Below are 27,060 nucleotides of genomic sequence, written 5' to 3' on the forward strand. Positions count from 1 at the left end.
CATATCTGTCTGTGCACCAAGTGTGTGGCTGGTGCCCTTGGAGGATAGGAGGAGGTTTTAGATTTCCTGGGACTGGAGTTACAGGTAGTTGTGAGCCTTGTGGGTGCTGGGAAACAGCCGTGGATCCTCCAGAAGAGCAGCCAGTCCTCTTAACCATTGAGCCATCTCCTCTGCCCTTAACATTTTTATAAATTACATTTTGAGTGTGTAGGTGTGTGACATCTTGTGAGAATTAGTACGTTCCTTCTACCATGTAGGTGCAAGGAATGAACTTCAGATGGTCATTGGGGCCCTGGGCACCTCTACCCATACCTTCTCACAGTCCGAGCTCCTACCTTTTAAAAGTAGGTCCTGTAATCTTAGCTTCTTAGGAGGCTGATCAGGAATGCAAGTTCTAAGCCAGCCTGGGTAACTTAGTGAGACCCTGTCTCCAAATATAAAGTTAAAAACAGCTGGAGGGTGGTGGTGCACGCCTTTAATCCTATCACTCAGAAGGCAGAGGCAGGTGGATCTCTCAGTTTAAGGCCAGCCTAGTCTATACATTGAGTTCCAGGACAGGCAGAGCTATGCAGAGAAACCCTGCCTCAAAACAAACAGTTAAAAATGGGCTAGAGATGAAAAACACTCAGTGGTAGAACACCTGACAGCATGAACCAGGTCTGGGTATCATCCCAGAACCACACATATATACAGGCAAAGCTATTGTGAGTCCATCTTGGACCTACTTTTCTAGGATAAGGAAAACAGAGGAGACAAGCCAGGTATGTCACATCTGCGATTCTAGCACAAGGAGCCTTCTGCTGGAGGATCACTATGCATTAGAGGCTAGCCTTGGCTACAGGATAAGCTAGGGTAGCTTGGCAGACTGTCTCAAAAAAAGAAACAAAACTGAGACAATTAACACGTTCTGTAGACCAGGCTGGCCTCGAACTCAGAAAGCTGCCTGCCTCTGCCTCCTGAGTGCTGGGATTAAAGGTGTGCACCACCACTGCCCGGCTTACAACTGAATATTTTAAGGGAAGCTCTGGGAACAGGAATCAAGGGAAGGTTGAAGATGAACGGGAACAGCTCATAGCTGAGTCAACAAAGCACAAGTGGGAGATGGGGAGAGGGGTCTGTGGGAGATGAGATGTGAGAGATCAGGAGATGTGGGAGACAAGTTTGTGGGAGGTGCAGAGGGAAGGCCTGATTATACTTTTAAAAAGAGACAAGACCTCAAACAGGAAGAAAGTATTTATTATGAAACAAAAATGCAAAACAAAGTACCAAAGTCACAGAACACAATCCCTTTGGTTCAGTGATCGCACCAATATTTCACGTTCCCATTGGCTATAGACGTCATACCCTAAAGTGAAGTCAGACTGCCCCAAACCACCACACACCCTACTGTTCAGCAATACTGTTTGCAACTTATATGGGGTAAGAACAGGGGAAACAGCTTGGTTTGAAAAAAGAGGGGCGGGAGGGGAGGGGAGGGGAGCGGGGGAGGGGAGAGGAGGAGTGACTACACATGCAGAACCAGTCACTGGGAGAGAGCTCGCTGCTGGGTCACCATTACAACCTGTACATGCTACATGAGGCTAAGTTCCTTGGTACACTCACACATAAACACGAAACAATCCAGTGACCCTGAGCACTCCCAGGGAAGACAAAAGAAAAAATAACATGGACGGAGAGGAGAGAAAGAACAGGAGGAAGAGCAGGTCACAGACCACTGGGGCACATTCCCTCCCAACCTGTTACAGATGAAGAAATGAGACCCAGAACATCAGGGCACATCCCTCCCAACCTCAGTTAGATGGGGAAATGAGACTCAGGACAGCAGGTGTCTCACCAGAAGACACTCCACGAAGTCTTCAATATGAGCAAAACCAGAAAAAGACTGACAAGACCTTGCCAGACCCACTAAGATGGGATATCCAGGGCTCAGTTGGCAAACATGCCCATGAGGTCCCATAGCCAGCCTGGGTGCCAGGAGAAGGCGAGAACCTCAGTCCTCAGGTCCTGTGTGGGTCCCGTGACTCTGGGACAGAAGGAGCCAAAGATACAGGAAATCAGACATCTGTTCAAGACAAGACACTCGCCAGGTGTAACAGTAGTGCTTGACAGTTCAGCACTCAAGGGGATTAGGAATTCAAGACTAGCCTCAGATACATACAGAGCTCAAGGCCAGCCTGGGCTACATGAGGCTCTGTCTCAAAAAGAACTTTAAAAAAATTGAAAAGGTCAATTCATGGAGACGAGCAGTGAATTGGTTTCATGGCAGATGCTGTCTGTCTGTTTCCGGTCCTTCTGAAGACACTGAGATGGGGTCTACATTCCTTTTGTCCTGCTCTGTCAGGACAGTGGTCCTATTACACTGTACCCACCAAACAGAGGAAGCTCAGTGCAGATTAAATAATAAAATTAAATAAACCGCGTCTGACTGGTAGAGACAGGAGGGAAGGCAGACGGCTGTCCTCACAGCAGTTGCTTTCATTGCCCTCCCACTGTTACGAGAACAGCACACCCGCTCCTGGAGCCGTGGACATAGTTGCTGAAGTGGTCAAACATCTCAAAGCATGCATTTGAGGCAGGCTGGTCACCTCCTCCACACCTCCCACCCTGCTTCCAATGGTCACTTATTTGATGAGCAGGCTCTGGTTGACTGGGATAGTGAGATCTGACTGCACTTCTCAAAGACAGCCTCAGCAGAGAGCTTAGGCAACCCCTGATCCAGAGGGCACTCATCCACCAAGCTGTTCATGGGCGTGGGTGGCAGCGGAGGGTCTTCCTCATCTTGACTCAGTCCAGAAATCAAGGAGTTACTCGCCCTGTCCAATTCCTTGTCCACCTGCTCCCTAGACACACCCACTACTACCTCAGACTGCCCCGAAGGCATCTTTGTTGAGTCAAGATATGCGGAGAGGGCTTCCTGGAGCACAGGCAGCAGCTTCTTTCGAGAGGCCTGGGTGTTGCCTTGAAGATAGGCCTGGAGGTTAGGAGAGACGCTTGGGATAGGTGTCAGCTTCAGGGGTGGGGAGGTGGACTGCTCCAGGACTCCACAGATCTGTTAAGACAGGAACAGGAGATGATGGTCAAGTGACATACCATGGAGCTGAGGTTTCTCTAACAGGGATGAAAAGTATTTTGTTTGTTTGCTTGTTTGTTGAGACAATGTAGCCCTGGATGGCCCGGAACCCACAGAGACTCACTCCCTTTGCCTTCTAACTGCTGAGACTACCAGTGAACTACCAGAGCCAGTTTATGATGTGTTTGGGATCAAACCCCAGGCTTAAAGCATTTGCAAGCACTCTGCCAGACGATTTACATGCCTAGGCCAACTCCCTACCTCCCCACCTCCGTTTTTTTTTTTTTTTTTTTTGGACCAAAAGGTCTTATAATTACTACAACTCTGGAACTTACTAGGTAGCTCAGGATAGCCTTGAATACACTGTAATCCCCCTACCTTGACTTCTCAAGCACTGATATTACATGCATACTGCATTGATGGAACATTTATTTAGATGACATATTTTGTTTCATTAACAAAGAAACGGAAATGCACAGAGGTTTTCTTAAGTGAAATCATATGGAAGATGGCAGAATCTGAGACAGACCCAGGATCCCTGGCACTCAAAGCAAGGCGGGGTCCATGTGTATCCCCATGTTCATGGACTTCAGCGAGGACAGGACTAGCACCCATGTAGAGCTCAGAGGACTAAGGCCAAACTGAATAGAAGGAGGGTGGGGGCGGGCCAAGCGTGCTGCCAACTTAGGTGTTTACAGACACCTTGTTGAGGTGGTACAGCCACCGCACGAGCTCACATGTGGCCAGGTTGACTGAAGCTTACTTAGATTAGCTCACGGTTTGTTTTGTTTGTTTTGGTTTTTCGAGGTTTTGTTTTACATTCTGGTTTTGAGTCAGGATTTCTCTCTGTAGCCCAGGCTTTCCTGGAACTTGGTCTGTAGACCAGGCTGGCTTCCAACTCAAAGATCTGCCTGTCTTTGCCTCCCAAGTGATGGGATTAAAAATGTGTGCCAGCAAGACCAGCAGAGTAGGTCATAGTTTAAACAAAATGAAACTGACATCTGAGCCCAGGACAGTCACCAACAGTGCTCTAAATGTACACCAGTAACAGAAGGAAGAGAAGAAACGGCAGAACAGACTGAGAAGGATCCTATCTTCAGCACAGAGAGATGACAGTTATAGTCATCAGAGTGGCAGAGTGGGGACTAGGTTCTGGAGGGGGGAGGGTCCTTTCCTAAAGCCAAATCCCCTTAACATGGTTAGTAAAAGTCACGTGTTCTGAACATGGACCCTGCCACAGAATGCACGTCATGCTAATGACCACAGCAAACTTGCAATAGTGACTCTTCCATCACTACTTTTTGCTGATGACCACAGCACACTGTAGTGACTCAAGTCCTCTGGCTTAGCTCACAGAGCAAGCAGGTAGGGACCTGAGACAAAAAATCACGTCCACCAGATTATAAAACCCATTCTCTCCATAATACCAGGGACAAATACACCAGGGGAGGAAAAGCAGCAGCAGCAGCAAAGAGCAGACATAATTTTTCTGAGTACAAAGAACTTCTGGCTGGACTATCCCAAACATCTTCCCAGTACAGGAAACTCAGAGTCTTAAGTCACTCTGAATCAGTAACCAATGGGAAAACCGAAAGGAAAGCCAGGAAGGGGGCTGACCCAGTTCCGAGCCATTCCCTGGAGTGTGGTATCTACACTGACCCCAGTGTGCTCCTATTGTGCATGTAGAGATGGGGTGAGTCCCTTGTCTTTTACCTTTCATAGTGCCCACTCCTGAGCTACACCCCCAGTCTTCTGCTCTGTCCATAGATTGTCAAGACAATAAAGAGAAAGAACCACCTTTTTTTTTTTTGTTGTTGTTGTTATATTTTTTTGGTGGTTCTAGGGATCAAACCCAGGTGGTGGCAAAGTGATCACTCTACCAATAAGCTGAGTCCTCAGCCTCCCCCTGTTCTTTTTTGTTTGTTTTGTTTTGTTTTTCTTTTCTTTTTTTGGTTTTTTGAGACAGGGTTTCTCTGTGTAGCCCTGGCTGTCCTGGAACTCACTCTGTAGACCAGGCTGGCCTCGAACTCAGAAATCCGCCTGTCTCTGCCTCCCAAGTGCTGGGATTAAAGGCGTGTGCCACCACTGCCTGGCTCCCCTATTCTTTTTTAAAGATAGGATCTCACATACAAAACTGGCTGGCCTCAAACTCACAGGTTATCCTTTTGCCTCTGCTATCTACTGCTGGAGTTGGAGGTGTGAGCAGCCGTGCTTGGCATCTGCCCTTAGGGTTCTAAAAGTTTCTCCACTTGGGAGGCAGAGGCCAGCCTGGTCTACAGAGTGAGTTCCAGGACAGCCAGGGCCGCACAGAGAAACCCTGTCTCGAAAAAACCAAAAAGAAAAAAAAAAAAGAATAAAATAAAAAATAGTTTCTGTTACTAAATAGCACTAGGCTGCAGTCCCTAAATGCTGGGAGCAGAGAGAGTCAGTATGCCCAGTGAGATCACGTTCTAACTCCAGGTGACAACACTTCCTTCTACCCAGGGTTTGCTGCAGCTCCTCCTTGTAAACCTAAATTGTCTCTAATCTTTAGAGCCATTTTTTTCTCAGTAACTGTATGACTAAAGCTATTCCCTTGTAGAGAGGATGGACAAAAAAAAGCAGGCAAGGGGTCTAGGTGCATCCTGGGCTCATGTGAGCCTGTCTTGAAAACAAAAATAGGACCAGTGGATAAAGGCTGCCCAGACTGACCACCAGTGTTCGATCCCTAGGACCTACACTAGTAAAAGAAGTGAACTGATTTCTGCAAGCTGTCCTCTGACCTCCACGACTGCACACACACTAGATCCCAGCATCCATATTGGGTGGATAACGAACACCTGTCACTCTAGCTCCAAGGGATCCAACACCCTCTTCTGGGCTCTACGGGCACCCATACGTACTCACACGGACACATAAACACACAAAAGTAAATAAAAATCTAAAACACACAGAACTCAAGGGCAAGGTCTTACAGCACAGAACTATAAGACACAGAGGCCATTGACCCTCAGAGTGACAGGATGGAGACTCACTGTCATTCGAAGTGCCTCATGGGGACAGAAGATAGCTAATTGCCGTACTGGCTCATTGTGAGTGTTGAAAAAGATAGTCATGGCAACCAGGGCGTCATAGCTGTGATCATGGCAGAAAGCACCGAGATCGGTGAGGAGGTTTGACCGCTGCAGAAAGGCCTAGAAGGGGAGAAAACAGAAAGCAATCAAAGTTTACAGCCAGACCGTCCTTATCACCAACAAACTCTAAGAGTTTTCTGTGCATGCAGCTCATAATTTGTGCATCACTAAAAACGTATGTAGTATTTACAAACTGGCAACTGTGGCAGAATGGGGAGAATACGGGCTTTCAATTAAAGCGGCATTGTTTTGAAAAGTAGCTCCACGACTTTTTCCTCTTAGGAATCAGACCTAGAAGTGATGTTAACCCCCTGAGCTTACGTTTCCTCAGTAAAATAAAGACAGCATCTAGCTGCTCTTTGTAGGGTCCTTTTCCCATCCTTTATCCGCCCTCCAATTTTACCCTGGATCAATAGATAGGAGAAAGAAGGATAGAGGAGGGAGAGAGGGAGGAGGGAGAGAGGGAGGGATGGAGGGAGGGAAGGAGGGAGAGACCGAGATTTCTAAATCTAATTTCTTTCTTCTTTGAGCATGTCTACTAACAAACCACAAACCAATCCCCTTATGCCACAAACAACCGTCAACCTCTACCTTTAGGGGCTCTGGCAATTATATACCCTCAGAAAAGTTTCCAGAATTCCAAATGTCATACATTTGCAGAAACTATGTGCAGCTGACCAAACCATGCCTCTACTAGAGCATGAGGTAAATCATAGTCAGACAGTCTGAGGCAGCCCTGCATCCCCACACCTGGGATTAAAATGAAAACATACGGCCCCCATAAGCTGGTCTAAACATATGAGTCTATGGGGGCCATACCTAAACATAGCATAATGAAAAATACATTTAGTCCAACTTTAAAAGTTCCCATAGTCTATAGCAGTCTCAACAATGCTAAAAGTCCAAAGTCCAAAGTATCTTCTGAGATTCATCCAATTACTTTAACTGTAACCCCAAAGCAAGGCAGGAAAGGAGCTGGGCACACTCTAAACTCTGCATCTCACATGGCTGATGTCAAAAGGGTCTTCAGATCTCCAACTCCTTTTTCATCTTTGTTGACTACTACAAACTTCTTCCTCTTGGGCTGGTTCTACACCCTGTTAGCAGCTTTCCTCAGCAGATAGTCCACAGCCCTGCTATCTCAAATATCTTGCGGTCTCCAAGTCAACTTCAGTGTTACAGCTTCCTGTTTCTTTTCTTTCTTTCTTTTTTTTTTTTTTAAAGATTTATTTATTTCATTTATATGAGTACACTGTAGCTGTCTTCAGACACACCAGAAGAAGGCATTGGACCCCATTACAGATGGTTGTGAGCCACCATGTGGTTGCTGGGAATTGAACTCAGGACCTCTGGAAGAGCAAGGAGCCAGTGCTCTTAGCCGCTGATCCATCTCTCCAGCCCAAAGCTTCCTGTTTCAATGTCTGGGATCCACACATAATCTTCTGGGATCCCCCTAAGGGCCTGGGTCACTTCTCCGGTTCTGCCCTTTGTAGCACACACCTTGTCTTTAGGCTCCAGCTGCCTGTACACCACTGCTGCTGCTGTTCTTGGTGATCATCTCATGGTACTGGCATCTCCAATACACTGGAGTCTATTGCTGCAACCAGGCTTTACCAATAGCCTCTCATAGGCTATTTTCATGGTGCCAAGCCTCAACTCCTTTGCATGACCCCTTCAGTCCTGGGCCATCAACTAAAACTGAGGCTGCACACTCACCAATGGCCTTCCATGGCCTCTCACAGTGTCAAGCCTCAGCTGCTCTTCATGACCCCTTCAAGCCTTCAAAACCAGTACCATCTGGGTGACTCATATATTACCAAGTCCAGCTGCTGTAGGAAGTACAACCTTGGCTACCTCTGGAACACAGCTTCTTTGTGTTTTCAGAAAACACCTCCCAGAATATTTCACTTCAGTGGTTCAGGTCTCTGAATCATCACTAATTTCTTAGCTCCAGCTAACCAGCATCAATTGTCCCAGTAGTCCCTTCTATTCTGTACTCTAAAGCCAGAGCCACGTGGCTAAAGCTGCCAGTTCTGCTGGGACTGGAGCTTGGCCTCCTGTTCTATTACTTTGTCATCAGCTTCCTGTTTTCCAACTCCTTCACTGCCTAAGCCTGGCTGTCCTGGAGCTTGCTCTGTAGACTTATGTTGAACTCAGAGACCTGCATGCCTGTCTCCTAAACACTGGGATTAAAGGTGTGGTCCACCAAGCCTGGATTTAAGTTTTTCTTCACCTAGAACTTGCTCTAGGCTGGCCTTGAACTCAGAGATCTGCTTGTCTTTGTCTCCTGGGATTAAAGGCTTGTACTTCTATGTCTGGATCTAAATTTAGCTAGGTGGATCTTGCCCCAAGGCCACTACTCCCTTAATTCAATTTAATGTCTTCAAACACACTTTCTGGTGCCCCTTTAATACTCAAATCACATAGTTTGTATTTTTCCTTTCTCATTTGCTCCTTATCATTAACATGCTCTTCATAAGAGTGAACTTTAGTAATCACACAGCAGATTTTATACCAGGCTTTGTCGGTGCAATCAATCTGAGTCTCTTCACCTTAGCCTTAGGCAGACTCTTCTGACAAGGGCAAAAATTAGCCACTCTTCACCAAAATATCACAAAAACTGTCTCTAGGCCACATATTGAAATTCTCCACTGAAACCTTTTGGGCCAGGTTTGCACAATTCAAACCATTAACAGCAACAAAGTCTTTCATATTCCTACTAGGGTGGCCCATCAAGCCCCATTTAAGGCATTCCATTGCTTTTCAAATCCAAAGTCCCCAAATCCACATTCCTCCAAACAAAAGCATGGTCAGACCTATCACAGCAATACCCCACTCCTTGTACCAACTTCTGTCTTAGGGTTTTACTGCTGTGAACAGACACCATGACCAAGGCAACTCTTAAAAGGACAACATTTAATTAGGGCTGGCTTATAGGTTCAGAGGTTCAGCCCATTATCATCAAGGCAAGAACATGGCAGCATCCAGGCAGGCATGGTACAGGAGGAACTGAGAGTTCTACATCTTTATTTGAAGGCTGCTAGCAGAACACTGGCTTCCAAGCAGTTAGGGTGAGTTGCTTAAAGCCCACACCCACAGTGACAAACCTACTCCAACAAGGCTACACCTTCTAATAGTGCCACTCCCTGGGCTGAGCATTTACAAACCATCACAGTTTTCTAGAGTTAGCTAGGAACTGAGGGCAGGGTCTCATGAATGAAGGTGTTCCTTTCCCCCTTTCACTGGCTTGCTCTTACCTCCAAATCCATGTAGACTGCACTGATTGCCACCTTGGTGCCTTGTCTGTAGATTGTCTTCTGGTCCTTTCTGAGCATCTGCTCAGTGGTCAGTCCTAGGAAATAGGAGTCAAAGAGAAAACTTGGCCTAACAGCACAAAGGTAAAGACAAGGAAAATGGGACAATAGCTTCTCAGGACAACAAACATGAGCAATAACTGAAGATGTAACTATTATATAAAGGTTTGCTTAAATAATCGGGTCACAGGCAGAAGAGATAGCTCAGCAGTTATGAGCACTGGCTATCCTTCAGAGGACCTGTGTTCAATTCCCAGCACCCACATGATGGCTTGTAACTGTCTGTTACTGTAGTTCTAGGGAATCTGTCACCCTCATCTGTTGGCACCAGACATGCACACAGAGCAGACATACATGCAGGCAAAATACCCTTGCATATAAAATAAATACATTAAACTTTTAAATGGTAACAGTCAGATCCCAATAGTTAAATGGTGGCCTTTAGAGTGAGGGACTTTGTAGAAAGGTAGAAGAGAAACTTTACTGGGGTGTGGAGGAAGAGGCCAGTGAAGCTCAAGAGTTTGAGATCAGCCAGGTCTACATCATGAGTTCCAGGCTAGCCACAGCTACATAGTGAGACCGTCTGATTAACAAACACCTGCCTCCCAAAACAAACAAACAAACAAACCAAAAAACCAGAGCCAAAACAACAGAGGCCTTTACTTTCTCTTCTATCCTCACCTCACCCCATTTGTTTGTTTATTATTTCTGCTGTGGATCAACCAACCCCCCCACCCCCCCACCCCCCACCCCCCGGCCTTGCACATGCTTGGCAAGCATCTGCTCTCCAGCTAGATCCTCAGCCCTGAGGATCCTCTGTAGTGAGAATTCTGAAATTTTGGTTTCTTTAAAAATGCAGAAATGGGGACTAGAGAGACGGCTCAATGGTTAAGAGCACTGACTGCTCTTCCAGAGGTCCTGAGTTCAATTCCCAGCAACCACATGGTGGCTCACAACCATCTGTAGTGAGATCTGGTTCCCTCTTCTGGCCTGCAGGCATTACATGCAAGCAGGATGCTGTATTCATAATAAGTAAATCTTTAAAAACACACACACACACAGAAATATTATAAGAAATGTGCTTTCATTTTTAATCTCAGCTGTGGAGAATGTGGGACTGTGTCTGTCTGTCCACAACAGCTGATTTCTGTCTGTCACAACAGCTGATTATGATTTCCATCCCTCTCTAGCAGAGGTATGGTTTTGCCAGCTGCAGATAGTTTTTACAATTGTGTGACATCTAGAATTCCAGACACTTTTCAGAAGATGTATAAATGCTAGGGCCCTGAGAGGTGGGGTGGGTGGTTATTGGTAACTTAGGGAGGTTGGTTTGGTCTATTAGTAGTCGTGCTCAAAGAAACAGAAAGAAAGAAATTAGATACAAGGATATCTGTTTGTCTGTCTGTCTGTCTCACACACACACACCTATCTTTCTTTCTCTCCCCTCTAGTGACGGGTTGAAACTAGGGGGGCTAAAGGTAGAAAAAGAACCCACAAAGCAGCAAAGACTGGCTACAGTCCTCCTGCAGACTCAGGATGGAATAATGTAACAGACTTACTGGTTCATGAGCAGACATGTATGTTACTCATTTCTATGCTCTGAAATCGTCCTGATGGCTTCCAGATACAAAATCAAAGCTTGTCTACTGACTCTCTTATGGAAAATATGACATATCATACCTGAGACGTCAAACTTTGCCTTTTGAAGAGAATCAAAGATGTCCTTTCTCTTGGGCAGGTCTGGGAAGAGAGCCTCCAGTTTTTCCACATACTTAGTGTCCTTTAGGGTCGCCTTTCCAACTCTGGCATCCATGTTGACACAGTCCAGGATGATGGTTCCTGGAAAGGAATATGGCAGAACAAGGGTCCTGTGTGTGAGTGAACCCTCTACTCACAATCTTTAGCACACATAACTCCAAACCCAATGAACACGATCCAGAGGATACATCCCAGGCAACCACACTGAAGACAAAATAATATACTGTGACCATGCCCTAAGGGAAACCTCCCAACATAAAATGCAGCAAGGGACATGGACAGGTGGACAAGAAAGAAGCCTGAGCATGGAACTGGACAGATGGCTCGGCAGTTAAGAGCACTGGCTACTCTTCCAGACGGCCTGGGTTTGAGTCAAAGAACCGATATGGCAGTTTATAACCGATATTCCAGTTTCAAGAGATCTGAAAGCCCTCCCTCTTCTGGCGTCCTCAGGTACCCAGCATACACAATGCACACAGACACACACACAGACAAAACACCCATACACATAAAAATAAAATAAAATGTAAAAAAAAAAAAAAAAAAAAAAAAAAAAAAAAAAAAAAAAAAAAGCCCAAGCATCCTGGGCCTTGTAGATTTCACAGACTCGGAAGGAATCCAGCTCCCCAGCAAGCCAAATTCCATCACAAAATCTTTTAAAAACATTTTTTACAATTTTACTTATTCTTTGAAATTTTCATATTCTTTTCACTCCCCCAGCTCCACCTCCATTCCCTACCTAACATTCCCTGCATGTTCTTTCTCTTTCTTAAAACACAAGGTTGGAACCTGGTGGTGACACATGACTTTAACCCAAGCACTCAGGAGGCAGAGGCAGGTAGATCTTTCAGGACAGCCAGGAATAGACAGAGAAACCATATCTGGAAAAACTTAAAAGGGGGAAGGAGCTAGGAGAGGTAGGAAAGTCAAGCAGTGGTGGCGCACACCTTTAATCCCAACATTAGGGAAGCAAAGGCAGGTAGATTTCTGTGAGTTCGAGGTCAGCCTGGTTTACATAGTAGTGAGTTCTAGCACAGCCAGAAAGAGCCTATCTCATAAAAACAAATAACAAAAAAAAAAAAAAAAACCAAAAAACAAAGGGGGGGGGGTCGGTGATTCGGGGGTGGGTAGGAGCTAGAGAGATGGCTCAGAAAAGGTTTCTCTTCCAGAGGATCCAAGTTCAATTCCCAGCATCCAAATGGCAGTTCAAACTATTTGTAACTCTGATTGATACCCTCTTCTGACATCTGATTTCATCATGCAGTGCTTAGACACACATGTAGGCAAAACACCCATCCACATAATTTTTTAAAAGACAAAAATGAAAAACAAACAAACAAACAAAACCTCATGGAGTATGATTTTTATTGGCCAACTACTCCTGAGCCTGCCCTGGAGTGTGACTGACATACCTAGCATCACTCCATTGATGAAAACTGACTCCCCTGTCTCAGCAGCTGTTAATTTCAAATAGCGTGTTGCCTACAAATGAAGCTTTGTGCTTCTCTTCTGTCTGGACTTTATCTCCCATCACAGCATCTTAATATTGGAAGAGCGTAATCTAAATGAGATCAGCGCATATACACCCCGTGGAAAACTGTAAGAGGAAAGGTTAAGAGACGTGCTCGAGATATAACAACCATTTCCTGGTGGAATTGCTATCAGAGACGTTTCCTGTTTCTCTGGTGAGTCCTCCTTCCATCAAACATTGCTGTAAACGGGAACCACCGAGGTCCGTGTCCCTGCTTCCTTTGTACTCTCTCCAACAAACTCCCAGGCGGTGAAACAGTGACCAGGTGCTGCAGGAACCTTGGCCCTCTGGGGCCCTCTGGGGCCCTCTGGGGGTGATGTACAGCTTCAAGACACTGTTACCAGTAAGGCTGGAGGGGTCTACACTTTCAGTGCCCTCCTTTTTAAGATGGGAGCAAAGGTCTCAACCCAAACCTGATTCCTTACCATGCAGTAGGGCTGCAGTTTGTCTGTCCAAGGTCTCTGGTGCCCCCTGCAGGATTCTCTCTGTCACCAGGGTAGCACAGGACCCCACCAGCTCAACTGAAACGTGACAGGGAGGACAGTATTTCTGCTCAATTGGTCGGTGGTCCAGCACCTCTGCCACTGCCTCCTCCAGAGCTGCGTCTCTTCTGGGGAGGGTGGTGGTTAACAGAAAACAGAAAGAAAGAGAAGCAGGTAAGAGCTCTCCAGCTGCTGAAACGGATCTCCAACTCCCCTCCGTGAGGAAAGGTGTGCGTGTCCTATGTGAATACACAGAAGTCACTACCCAGCCTCCCCCCTCCACTCTCTGTTGTGGAATCAGAAGCAGCATTTAACCAGCTCGTAAGTGAACTCTGTGAAGTTCCTGCTATAAATATCCACACAGCCACTGTAGGTTTGGCTTTCTAACTGAACTGTATACTTGACCCTGCTCTCTTGACAATGAAACATCACAGAAGTCACCAGGGCACGGCTTTTAACAATGTCTTCCTTTCAAGCCCTTCTAGGCCCTTAAGCATCCCCTACCTGAACTGTTTCAACTAAGGGCTCATCCAAGCTGCCCCTCAAAAGCTTCCTGAATGATCAAACAAACAAACAAAATGAAAAAAAAAAAAAAACCTTTATTCTGTTAGGACCTGAATAAATATAACTAACAAATGTTCTACTGCCTAAAACCAAAGTCAATCTCCTTAGAAGGCCCACACAGAATCCATGATCTGCACCCTCCCTACCTCAGTCTCACCACCTCATGTCTCACCTTTCCCACATAGTTCATGCCCAGCTGTGCAAAACAAGTCCCAGTTTTGGGGCTACTCATGGTGCAATTTCACGCCTGCCTGGCTTCCTCTCTGCTAATTCCTCTCTCTGCCTGAAGGCTCCTCTGAGCCAGCTTCCCACCTCTGTAGGGACAAACAAAATTCTCCTTTAAGACTGGGCTCAAAGGTCAGCTCCTCTGGAGAGTCCTTTTGCTCTCAGTTTCCCTTCAGCACAATGAGGTAGGTCCATGTATAGTTATGGTGTGCCTCCAGCACCCGCTACAATGATCTCTTTATCACCTCCCTCTTCCTGACTGAAAGATGCATGAAAACTGTCACCTTCATCCACTTCAGCAAAAAGGTTTTAACCAGTAAATTCATGGATGCAGGGATGCCCTCGGGCAACTATAACTTCTTGGTACAACCACAGTATGCTCAAGAGAAAAATATACATTTTTAAGACTAGCAGGAGCCAGACATACTTAGACAAGAATCATACTCATGTGCTTTCTGGCAGCTTTTTCTAGTCCTAAATTAGAAGTGGAATTGTTATGGATGTACACATTTGTTGAACAGACATGACTGTGATATTTATAGAGTCTACTAGAACATATTATTCCTGTATTTCAAAACAGTAAAAACTTCTGACATTGAAGGCAGATTTAAGTTATTTTGAATGATTATTTAGTTTGAACTCACTATATATTTGTTTCTTTATATCATAAACATCACATAACTAGAGAAATGACACTATTTTTAATAGTTTTTTTTATATATTGGATATGACCCATCAATTAGAGTTAGCCCCTGAGGCAGGTGGGTTTTAGACCTCAAGGCCAGACTGGAACACACAGTGAGCTCCAGGCCAGCCAAGGTTGCACAATGAGGCCCTGTCTCACATAAAGAGCAAACAAAACAAACAAATCAGAACAGTGACAACAAATGGGCCTTTGAGGCTCCAGAGGGCAGCTCTCTTTCCTTTCTCTCTGTGCAGGCCGAGTGTCCACTTCATTGACTTAATGACCGTCTACTTACTTGGGTAAAATATGGTGGTCAACAAGGATGAGGGTGAGCTGGCCAGCCTGGTGCAATGCAAGGAGGTCAATCTCATCCCGGAAGATCAGCGCTGGCTCTGGAATCTTAACCTCCTGGAGGAAGAAGACATTGTCCCCTCGTAGAGGAAGCTCAGAACGCTTTATATTTAAAACTGGTATAAAGATGTCTTCTGCTTCAGATGTCTAGTTAGGGAATTGAAAAGAAGACATAATAAGGCTTAGGAAACTGCAAGAAAAAGTAACCCCAACCCTAACTCTCACCCTGAGGCTGGGTTCTGAGTTCTCTCCCTAATACACATATGCAAAACAAAAGGCCAAGGAGATATGATCTTGGATAAGTTACCACCTCTCAAGGCCACAATCAACAAGCCTATAAAAATAAAGGGATGGCTTTTTTTTTTTTTTAAATACTGGAGAATCAAGCTGAAAGCCTTGACCATGGAGGCTTACATTCTGTAATTGAGCTGCACTCTAATGTTCTGAGAAAATGGTCCTTGCTCTCCTTCTTAGCAATGACACAGAAATCAACTTTATGGAAAAGGCCTAGGTATAGACTTCAAGCTCTAAGAAATAATCAGTCCTTAAGAGTTGACCCGGGCAGGGGTTGGAGATGATTCAGAGGTTAAAAGCACTGGCTGCTCTTCCAGAGGACCCAGGTTCCATTCCCAGTAACCACATGGTAACTCAGCCATTTACAACTCTGGTCCCAGGGAATCTGATGCCCTCTTCTAGACTCTGAGGGCACCTGGCACACACTTGGTGCTTACACATATATATAGGCAAAACACCCATACACATAAACTGAGAATAAATATGCTACTGGGAGTGGTGGTGCAAGCCTTTGACCCTAGCACTCCAGAGGCAGGAGCAGGTGGATCTCTGTGAGTCTGATGGTATCCTGATCTACAAAGAGAGTTCTAGGACAGCCAGGGATGTTACATAGAGAAACTCTGTCTTGAAAAAACAAACAAGAAACGATGTCTGTCTGTCTGTCTCTGTCTGTCTGTCTCTCTCTCTCCCTGCCTCTGCCCCTCTGCCTCTGCCCCTCTGCCTCTGCCCCTCTGCCCCTGCCCCTGCCCCTGCCCCTGCCCCTGCCCCTGCCCCTGCCTCCCAAGTGCTGGGATTAAAGGTGTGAGCCACCACTGCTTGGTGAAACCATGTCTTGAAAAAACAAACAAACTAAAAACCTTTCTAGTTGACCTGTGCTGGCAAGGATGTAGCTTAGTTGGTCTAGTGCTTACCTGGTGTGCAAGAGGCCTAGGATTCCCAACACTGCAGAAACTATATGGTGTTTATGGCTATAAGCCCAGCAGGAGGTAGAAGCAGAATTCAAAGATTTATTTATTTATATTTTATGTATGCTCTCTTCAGACACACCAGAAGAGGACATCAGACATCATTAGAGATGGTTGTGAGGCACCACGTGGTTGCTGGGAACTGAACTCAGGACCTCTGGAAGAGCAGTCAGTGCTCTTAACCCCTGAGCCATCTCTCTGGCCCGAAACAGAATTTAAAGTTCAGTGTTGCCCTCAGCTACCTAGTGAGTTCAGTGTCAATGAGAAATAAATGAAAGCCTGTCAAAACAAACAAACAAACAAACCAAACCAACTAACCAAACAAAAACCCAAAACTAATCTGGGAAAGAAAAATTCTAGATAATTGGTATCCATAAGGAACCTCAATAAGCTATTTAAATATAACTTTATAGTTTTACAAATTCCTTGTGGTGTAAAGGACCCCAATAGGCCCATATGTGTGAATGTTTAGTTATCAAGGAAGTGGCACTATTTGAGAAGACTGGAAGGTGTGGCTTTATTGGAGGAGGCATGAGGTATAACTAGAAGTGGGCTTTGAGGTTTCAAGGGCCCAGTGGCTCTCTCTTCCTGACGCCTGTGGATCCAGATGTAGAACTCTCAGCTCCTTCTCCAGCACCGTGTCTGCCTGCATGGTACCATAATGAAAATGGACTGAACCTCTGAACCTGTAAGCCAGGCCCAATTAAATGCTTTTTTTTTTCTTTTTGGTTTTGTGTTTCAAGACAGGGTTTCCTCTGTGTAGCCCTGGCTGTCCTGGAACTTGCTCTGTAGACCAGGCTGGCCTTGAACCCAAAGATCTACCTGTCTCTCTTGAATGCTGGTATTAAAGGCGTGCACTGCCTTGCCTTGGTCATGTTGTCTTCTCACTGCAATAGAAAGACATCCCTCAAACCAGATTTATACGTCTCAGAGGGTAACACAACTCAACAAAGTGCTGTGCACAGGTGCACATGTACCTGCATAAGCATGTGTAGAGCTCAGAGGACAACCTCAGGTGTCATCTCTAAGGCACCAGCATCCTGCTCCCTGCTTGCCCAAGACCTGCCTGTCTGCCTCCCTGGTGCCGGGATGAGAAGGGAGTGCTACCACATCTGACTTTATGTCATTCTAAGGGTCAAACTCTGGTCTTCATGCTTAAACACCAAAATGACTGAGCTAGCCCACCCACTCTCCAACTTTTATTTTTTTACTGAATTATTCACCTTATTTTATATTGAATGTTTGACCTGTGTGTCATATGTGTACCACAGGTATGCTTGGTGCGTCTGGAGGTCAAAAGAAGGCATTTTGATCCCTTGGAACTGGAATAGTAAATGGTTAACTACCATGTAGGTGCTGGGGAATTGAACCCTGGTCCTCTGAGTCATCTCTCCAGCCTCCCTCCCTCCCCACACTCCCCCACCTCCGGTTTGTTAATGAAACAGAATGGCCCTTCTTGCCTCCTGCTTCCAACATCTGTCTGTCTGTCTGTCAATGAAACAGAGCGGCCTTTATCCCACTTCCAAGGGCTTACACAAATGAGTCTTCACTTCAGTTTAGCCAAGGCTAAATACTGGTAAGTGGCTGAGCTGAGCCTTAAATCTAAATCTTTTCACTCTAAAGGACTGTTTCTTGTTACTCACCTTTGTTAGGTAGAAGGCCAGGGCAAGAGCAGACACCATGGAGTCTAAGTCACAGGCTTCATTTCCCAGCACAACATGTAGAGGCCTGGACTCCTACAAGGGAAGGAGAAACTGATAACCATCTCTGCATTTCCGATACCTCACTCAGGTGGGGCATCACATACATCTTCTCACCGACCCTCAGAGGATAAGATACCGTACAGGGATTAGCAGAGAGGGCCCAAGGTTTAACGCTAGGCCTTAAGCAGTTATATACATCCAGTCAGCAGAAAGATGCATTTTTCCTTCTATTACCGGGAGTCCTTGCGTGCTAACTCTCGGAACACTACACCATTATCAGATTGCTCCTGCAGAATCACAATGCTCTGGAAAGGGACAGTTAAGCCACACCCTCAAGGACTCCAGGACTAAGCTGCCACTCATCACCCTTACTTTCAAACTAGAAGAAGAATTTTTACATTCCTAAGCTACAAAAATAAGCAAAGAGGCTCTGCGAATAAAGGTAAAAAGTAAAATCTACAAGCAAGAAGGTTCAGTGGATAAGGGTAAGAGTGTCTACCAGGCCTGATGACCTGAGTTTGGTCCCTGGGAAAGCTGTTCTCCAGACTCTATGCCATGTGGTCCAGGGCCTGAACTTACAGGCACCTTCACCCACACTCATTACTTTGTATGCCACACTAAGAAAGTAAACACATAACCCACAGCAAAAGGGTTGCTGCTGCTGAAACTGTTCTGGATTTTTGGTTTGGATTGGCTTTAGAGACGTTCTCACTCTGTAGCCCTGACTGGCCTTGAATCCATGCCCCAGCCCCTTAGATGCTGGGATTACACACGAGCTGGCCTGGCTTGTACACTTATTTCAATGAATTTATGTGTGCATGCAAGTGTGTGCCTGTGTGAGCAAGACACAGTGCCAACCTCAGATGTTGGTCCTCTCCTTCCTTCTTTTTGGGGGAGCATCTCTTGGTCACTACAGCATGCCCACAGTTTTCAAGGAGTCTGTCTGTCTCCCATCTTGCTTTGCTGGAGGTGCACTAAGATTACAGATGCATGTTGTAGCAGCTAGCTTTACATGGGTTCTGAGAATCTGAACTTCTGTCCTCACACTTTCATGCTAAATACTTTATTCATTTAGCCATTGTGCTGGTTAGTTTTATATCAATTCGACACAAGTTATAGTCATTGGAGAGAAGGCGCCTCAATTAAAAAAAATGTCTTCAGGGGTTAGAGAGATGACTCAGCGTTTAAGAGACTGCTGAGGTCCTGAGTTCAATTCCCAGCAGCCACATGGTGGTTCACAACCATCTGTAATGGAATCTGATGCCCTCTTCTGGCATGTCTAAGACAGTTTGCTCATATACATAAAATAAATAAATAAATCTTAAAAAAAAAAAAAAGAAAGAAAAGAAAAGAAAGAAAATGCCTCCATAGGACTGGTTCGCATGAAGGCAAGTCTGTAGGGCATTTTCTTAATTGGTTGTTGATTTGGGAGAATACAGCCCATTGGCAGACTAGTGGTCCTAGGTTCTATAAGAAAGCAGACTAAGCAAGCCATGAGGAAGAAGCTAGTAAGCAGCACCCCTTGATGGGCTCTGTATCAGCCCCTGCCTCCAAATGTCTACCCTGTCTGAGTTCCTGTCCTGACTTCCATCAATAACGAACAGTGATGAGGCAGCAGAGGCCAAATAAACCTTTTCCTCCCCAGGCTGCTTTGCTCTGTGTTTCCTCTCAGCAGCAGTAACCCTAAGACAGCCATTTCCAAAGCCAGAACTTTTGGTGTTTTGTTTCATTTTGAGATGGGATCTTGCCATGAACTCATAGAGATCTACCTGCTTCTGTCCCTCTTCCTCCAGTGCTGGAATTAAAGGTGTGAGCCACCACGGCTGGCTCCGAAATTGAAAAGTCCAGCTGATAACAAGCACTCTACTATTGAGGAACATACCTCACCCTTGAGGTAGGGGTTTGCTAAATAATCCAAACAGTCCTTGACTCTTTGATCTTCCTATTTCAACCTTGCTAGCACTAGGGTTACGGTCATGTACCGTCATGTCTGGTTTATGTGTTGTTGGTGAGTGACCCCTGGGTTGTGCATGCTAGGCAAGCACTCTATCAACTGAGGATACCTTCAGTCCTTAAAATACCCTATTAAAAAACAAAAAATGGGAGCTAGGCATGGTGGCACATACCTTTCATCCTAGCACTTGGGAGACAGCGGCAGACCTGCCAATTTGGGAGCAGCCTGATCTACATTTCAAGTTCTAGGTCAGCCAAGGCTCACAGCAAAACCCAATCTCAAAAAACTATAATGCTGCCACCTCCACCCCCACCATCTACTCTGCGTGTGCATAGATAACAGAGGATGGCTCGAGGGAGTAGGCTCTCTCCTCCCACCATGCTGTTCCGGCATCAGATCTAAGTTATTAGGCTTGAATGAGACAAAGCAAGACATACGGGTCAGTGCAAGGTTCCTTCGTTCCAACACTGCTGTTCTGAGCTGGCTAGCCTGCGCTGAGGGGCTGTCCAGCACCTTACAGAACATTTGACAGGATCTCTGGCCTCTACCCAGTCGATGCAGATAGCACTGCAGTCATAACAACCCTAACCCGTCTCCACACTTGATAAACTGCCCCAGCTGAAGACTACTGGGTTACATGAAGGAGGCAGCAAGGCAGAAAGCCACCACAGCTCCTTGTCAGGGAAAGCTGCTAGGCAGAGAGTTTAGTAAACTAGGAAAAGGGTCAGAAGACTAAAACAGCAAGGGGCCATTCCTTTTTTTGTTTGTTTGTTTGTTTTTGTTTTTGTTTTGTTTTTCGAGACAGGGTTTCTCTGTGTAGCCCTGGCTGTCCTGGAGCTCACTCTGTAGACCAGGCTGGCCTCGAACTCAGAAATCCACCTGCCTCTGCCTCCCAAGTGCTGGGATTAAAGGCGTGCGCCACCACCGCCCGGCTGGGGCCATTCCTTATCAAGGAATGCAACATTAGGAAAAAATTCAGAGGAAACCTAGAGTCACTGTCCTTATTTATGTGACCTTCCCCCTACCAGAACAGTTTAGACTTCTAGGGGTATACTCTGCCATGGGCAACTTTGTTCCTTTTTTTAAAGATTTATTTATTTCACGTGTATGGGTGTTTTGTCTGATTATGCATATGCACCATGTACATGCCTGGTGCCTGCAGAGGCCATAAGCAGGCATGCAACTGGAGTTACAGATGGACGTGAGCTTCCAGGAAGGTGCTGCAAGCCAAACCAAGGTCCTCTACAAGAGCAGCCAGTGTTCCTAACCCTGAGCCATCTCTCCAGCCCTTCATCTGCAGCTACTAAACAGGCTGATGCTTTTGTTCTGTGGTGCTGGAAACTGAACATAGTGGCTCGTGCTAGGCAAGTGCTCTAACATTGAGCTTCCCAAGATAGGCTTTTTTTTTTTTTTTTTAAGGATTTTATTTATTTTATGTATGTGAGTACACTGTCACTGTCCTCAGACACACCAGAAGAGGGCATCCCATTGCAGATGGTTGTGAGCCACCATGTGGTTGCTGGGAATTGAACTTAGGACCTCTGGAAGAGCAGCTAGTGCTCTTAACCACTGAGCCATCTCTCCAACCCCAAGATAGTCTTCTTTTTCCAACCATTCTCTTTCTCTTTTCTTATTCGTACTACAAAAAGTAAGGATTGTTTGCCAGGCCTCTGGGGGCAAAGGGCCCCTAAAGGAAATTTGCTCTCAAGATCTGCCCGTATGGAACCCTTGCACCAGAGAGATGCCTTAGCAGTGAAGGTGCTTGCTGCCAAGCCCAAAGACCTGAGTTCAAACCTCATATGCTGGAAGGAGACCCAATTCTGACTCCTACAAATTATCCTCTGACCTCAACATGTGGGCCATGACAAATACGTACAGAATAATTAATTGATTACTTCCTAAAGAGCATTGCCCCCTTGTCAGGTATGGTGGTTCATGCCTATAACCCCAGCACTAATTAAGGAGGCTGAGGCCAGTCTGGATTACACAGAGTTATGGCCTGCCTGCACTGTATAGCAAAACTCCATTCCAGAAGGATGAAGTATGAGGTATAGGGGTGCATATCCTGCACCCCACTTCACTCAGGGGGTGGGGCAAAAGGACCAGAAATCTCCATTGCTCTGCATGTGTGTGTGAAGCTAGCATGTGCTATGTGAGGCTCTTCCTTCAAAAAGCCAAAGAAACAAGCAGCAACACACATCAGTGCTAGAGACAGCTCAGGTAACAACAGAGTGCTTGCCCTCCACGTAAGAAGTCCTGGTCTAACACACACTAAGTGAGCTGGGGGTGGCAGCACACACCTATTGTCCCAGATATGAGTGTAGATGAGGATCAGAAGTTCAGCTACAAAGCAATTTCAAGGCCAGCCTAGGCTACATGAGACCCTGTGTCTTATATTAAGGAGCCTGGTGGTCGTGGCAGACACTTCAATCCCAGCACTCAGGAGGCAGAGGCAGGATGATTTTTGTGAGTTTAAAGCCAGCCTGATCTACAAAGCAAGTTCTAGTATAGCCTGGGCTACAGAGAAACCCTGTCTCAAAAAACAAAACAAACAAAAGAACAACAACAAACCCCACAAACAAACAAACAAACAGAAAACAGTTGAGTGTGTAGCAGCATGTGACTTCAATCCCAGCACTTGAGAGGCAGAGGCTGGCAGATTTCTGAGTTCAAAGACAGACAGGTGAGACTGTCTCCAAGGAGAAAAACAAAACAACAAATACCCAGCTGTGCGAGATGAAAATGTCAGAATGATAGATCCACCAACTAGCCTGATTTGAGGGTTGTGCACTGTGTCTGTATACAGTGTGAACTCAGAAATATCAAAAAGCACCACGGGGTTCGGGGGGCACCAGTCTTTTTCAACATTTAAAAAAAATCATTTTTGGAGATTTTTATTTTCTGCATTTGGATGTTCTGCTTACATGTATGTCTAGGCACCACTTGTGTGCATTGCCCACAGAGACCAGAGAGCGGGTTGTACCTCTCGGAACTGGAGTTACAGATTGTTGTGAGCCACCATGAGTGCTGTAATTGAACTCAGGTCCTCTGGAAGAGCAGCTGGTGTTCTTAACCACTGAGCTACCTCTCCGCCTCAATTTTTCTTTCTTTTTTGTAATGTTTTGTTTCCTAAGAGGAGTCTTGCTTCAAACTCAAAATCGTCTTGCCTTAGCCACCCCAATGCTGGAATTGCATTTGCAGACCACCATACTTGGCAACTGGAGACTCTTTTGCAGTAAGAGAAGTCTACACCTAAGACCTCAGTCACGTGACATAACATCTCCTTTGACTCCTCCTGAGACTAGGGAAGGCTCCTGTCTCCCAGACACCAAGGATCATCCAAGATGGCTGTAGACCAAAGTGACAGGAAAACCCAAGAGAGGTGACTGACTCCCTGAAGCTAGAAGGGTTGTAAACACTGAAGGCCATGTGTCCCAGCTGAAGGGAAGCAGAAGAGAACCAGAGAAAGGCTGAGCCAGGAGTGAGAGGAAGGTCTTGGAGAGCCTTTCCAAATCCCTGTAACTGCAGCTGAATCATGGCCAGTCAGATCCCCAATGTGGAGGAAAGGGACCAAAGCCATCTCACAGTGTGAAAGGAAGAGAAGTGGTCTCCAATCGTAAGATGAGCGGCAAACTCTAGTCCTCATGCAAGGCCAGCAGCAGATGGCAGAAATGCTTTGTCATTGGTGGCAGTCCTGGATCTGAGCAGACCAAAGACATGCAGCCTTCCCACCCCGACCAGCACCACCCTCTGATGCCCAGGCCTGCCTGGATTAGGTGCCCCCAAACCATGGTGTGTGTGCCTTGTGAGGTCCTTTGCACTATTCACTGTGAGGAAGCAGCAGAACACCGTTTGGACGATCACAGACTAGGACTGAGTCCAACACTGCGTCTTACCTGTGTGGGTGCTCAGTGGGCAAAGGCTGCCAGTTCAGTCCCTAAGTTCCCTAGTCTCAGTCCCGGAGTTCAGTCCCTAAGACCAACATGGTGGGAAGAGTTGGGCATCTCGACAAGCTGTTCTGACCTTTACAGATGTGCTTGCTGCTGCGTGTTCCCTACCCAACCCCCATAAGATGGATAAACAAATGTTAAGAATTTTTATTTTATGGGCTAGAGAGATGGCTCATGTATTGTTCTCCAGCTCCAGGGGATCCTATGCTATTTTCTGGCTTCCAGGGGTATCTCTATTCACACGCATATTCCCCACACATAGATACACATGTATACATATAATTAAAAAACTTTGAGACAGGGTTTCTCTGTGTAGCCCTGGCTGTCTGGAACTCGCTCTGTCGACCAGGCTGACCTTGAACTCACAGAGATCCACCTCCCTCTGCTTCAGAGTGCTGAGACTAGAGGCTTGTGCCATTACACCCAGCTAAATTTTTTTTTTAATGAGAATAAATTGGGCATATTAGTGCATACCTTTAATCCTAGTCCTTGGGCTGCTGAGGTAGGAGGACTGCAGCAACTCCGAGGCCAGTATGGACTACACAATGAGTTCCAAGCCCACCTGGACTACTGTGAGACCATGGCCCAAAAAACCAAGAAGAGGATGACACTAATTTGTTTCATATCATGCATGATTCAAAGAGACATCACCTAAGAGCCTCTTCTGTAAATGAAGCACCTCTCCCTCTTCTCCCTCTGCTCCTCCCTGCCCACTCTGGTGCTACCCTGTAGAGAGCTCCCTTCTCTGTGAAGCCATCCTTGGTGCCAGGAGGAGATCCTCTCCCTCTCTAGCTTCCTGCAGCAGCAGTTCTCAGGAAAGATGATTCCTAAAAGGGCTCCATACTCTTCCATGCACGTGTGCCCCTAACTCATAACGCAGCGTCGGGTCCAAACTGGAAGATCCTTAGAGTGGAAGAGCACTCTTCATGACTGCTCCAGAAAGTGGAGACTCCTGTGGGCGTGGCTGCCCCAACTTAGAAGACAAGTACTTCTTGTTTAGGAAAAATATGTAACTCTCACCTCCAACCCACCTCTCCACCAGCTGAACACACAGCCAAACAGTGTCTGTTTTCTAACCAGGGGAGGAGTTCAGGGAAAATACAGCTAAACTTAGCAGCAGGAGAAACCTGAGCTGCCAAGGGAAGAAACTGAATCTGAGAGCCATGAGAAACAATTTTTTCTTTCTTTCTTTCTTTCTTTTTTTTTTTTTAAGGACAGGATTTAGCTATGCTGACCTGGCTGGCCTTGAACTCACAAAGATCTGGATGCTTCTGCCTGGGATCAAAGGCATGTGCCACCAAACCTACCTACTGTCACTGCATCCCAGCTGGCCTTCAACTCCTGGTAATTTTCCTGCTTCCACCTCCCAAGTGCTAGGATTACAGCATGTGTCACCATGCTTAGTTTGTTGTTGTTTACAGACAGTCTATCTATGTAGCCATGGCTGCCCTAGAATTCAATATGTAGACCAGGTTGGCCTTTAATTCACAGAGATCCTCCAGCTAATACTAACGGTGTGAGCCACCACATCCAGCCAAAAAGCTTTCTGAAAGAACGTGACTGGTCATGGCTCCTTGGGTAAAGGTGATGCTCTCTAGCCTGACAACCCGAGTTCAATCACTGGGACCCACATGGTGGAGCAGTCACTCTTGAGAACTATCTATTCTCTGACCTCTACATGTGCACTGTGGCATATGAGCGTATGCACACATAATAAATTAATGTCATATAAACAAATGTAAAGGAGAAAGGCTAGAGAAATATTCAGTGGTTAAGAATACTTGTACTGCCGGTCGGTGGTGGCTCACGCCTTTAATCCCAGCGCTTGGGAGGCAGAGGCAGGCGAATTTCTGAGTTCGAGGCCAGCCTGGTCTACAGAGTGAGGTCCAGGACAGCCAGGACTACACAGAGAAACTTTCTCAAAAAAACAAAAAAAAAGAAAAAAAAAAAAAAAGAAAGAAAAAAAGAAAAGAAAACTCCAAAAAGCATCAAAACAAAACCAGCACTTGGTCTCGAAGAAGACCCCAGTTTGTTTCCCAACACTACAGAGTAGCTCACAACTATCCCATAATATCTGCCTGATGCCCTCAGAGGAACTGACATCCTCTAACCTCTGAGTGCATCAGGCATGCATGTGATGTCCATACATATATAACAGAAAAACACTCATACACATAAAAAATAAATCTGAAAAAAACTGTTTTTAGAGAAGAAGGTGGGCCATTAGTTGAAATTATATCCAGAAGTGTCTTGTTTGATAGCCTGGATGGCAGGCAGGAAGAGGGTTTAGGGCTAAAAAAAAAAAAAAAAAAAAACCAAAAAAACAAAACAACTTCCCTCCTGAGGATGACTATGGTGGATAGTTACTCTACATGATACTAACAGAAAAACCGTGAGACCTCTGATGAAAGGACAAAGGACAAGCTACTATTTGCTCCTGACTGCAGTGTCTCGCCTGAGAAGTGTACCTTTGTTCCTAGTCCAGCCAGAAGTGTAGCCCCACCACTAAGAAAGTCTTTCCTACTGAAGACGAGTCACTAGGAAGCCGAGCTCACTTAAAACAGGTGCAAACAGGCTTTCCTTTCCCCTCTTTTCCTGCTTATTTCTGTTTCGAGACAAGGTTTCAAGCCTAGCTCCTTTCTGTTTTTGTTTGTTTGTTTGTTTGTTGTTTCCCAAGACAGGGTTTTCTGTGTAGCCCTGGCTGTCCTGGAACTCATTCTTATAGACTTGGTCTCAAATTTAAAGAGATCCACCTGCCTCTCCTGCCTCTACCTGGGATTGAGTGATGGGATCAAAGGCATGAGCCAACAGTGCCAGGCCCTTTCTGGTTTTTTGTTTGTTTTTTAAAATACAGCACAGGCTATCTAGGAACCTCTTCTGTAGTCCAGGTTGCCCCTTAACTTGGGATCTTCCCAACTCAACCTCAGCCACTAAGCCCAGCTATGTAAATTTCCTTTCAGTAGAACAAACTACTGTCATGCGGCAAAGACTACAGAAAAGTCTTCTGGTGTCACATGCTAAAAATAAGGAGATCTAGCTACAATCTGCTATCTCTGTCCCATGCAAAAGCCAAGCATTCATGACTCCCACAGATGTCATTT

At 45.8% G+C, this 27,060-nt stretch overlaps 1 protein-coding gene across 6 annotated transcripts in view; it reads right to left on the bottom strand.

The window, feature by feature from the left end:
* Positions 1-1,218: 1,218 nt before the first annotated feature.
* The window catches only part of Prune1 (prune exopolyphosphatase 1), a 31,250-nt gene continuing 5,408 nt past the window's right edge, over positions 1,219-27,060 (bottom strand). For 4 of the 6 annotated variants that reach the window (XM_076932911.1, XM_034499475.2, XM_076932909.1 and 1 more), the window contains exons 2-8: positions 17,996-18,088; positions 15,038-15,240; positions 13,212-13,396; positions 11,178-11,336; positions 9,441-9,535; positions 6,085-6,243; positions 1,219-3,049 (exon numbers count right to left, since the gene is read on the bottom strand). In XM_076932911.1, the coding sequence (XP_076789026.1) occupies positions 2,618-3,049; positions 6,085-6,243; positions 9,441-9,535; positions 11,178-11,336; positions 13,212-13,396; positions 15,038-15,240; positions 17,996-18,034 (1,272 nt within the window). In that variant the 5' untranslated portion in view covers positions 18,035-18,088 and the 3' untranslated portion in view covers positions 1,219-2,617. Of the gene's footprint in view, positions 3,050-6,084; positions 6,244-9,440; positions 9,536-11,177; positions 11,337-13,211; positions 13,397-15,037; positions 15,241-17,174; positions 17,193-17,995; positions 18,089-24,433; positions 24,845-27,060 lie in introns of those variants that run through there. The other 2 variants (XM_076932912.1, XM_076932914.1) reach the window with 2 other exon arrangements.

Source organism: Arvicanthis niloticus, chromosome 4 (genome assembly GCF_011762505.2).
Source record: "Arvicanthis niloticus isolate mArvNil1 chromosome 4, mArvNil1.pat.X, whole genome shotgun sequence".
In the NCBI taxonomy this organism is placed as follows: domain Eukaryota; kingdom Metazoa; phylum Chordata; class Mammalia; order Rodentia; family Muridae; genus Arvicanthis; species Arvicanthis niloticus.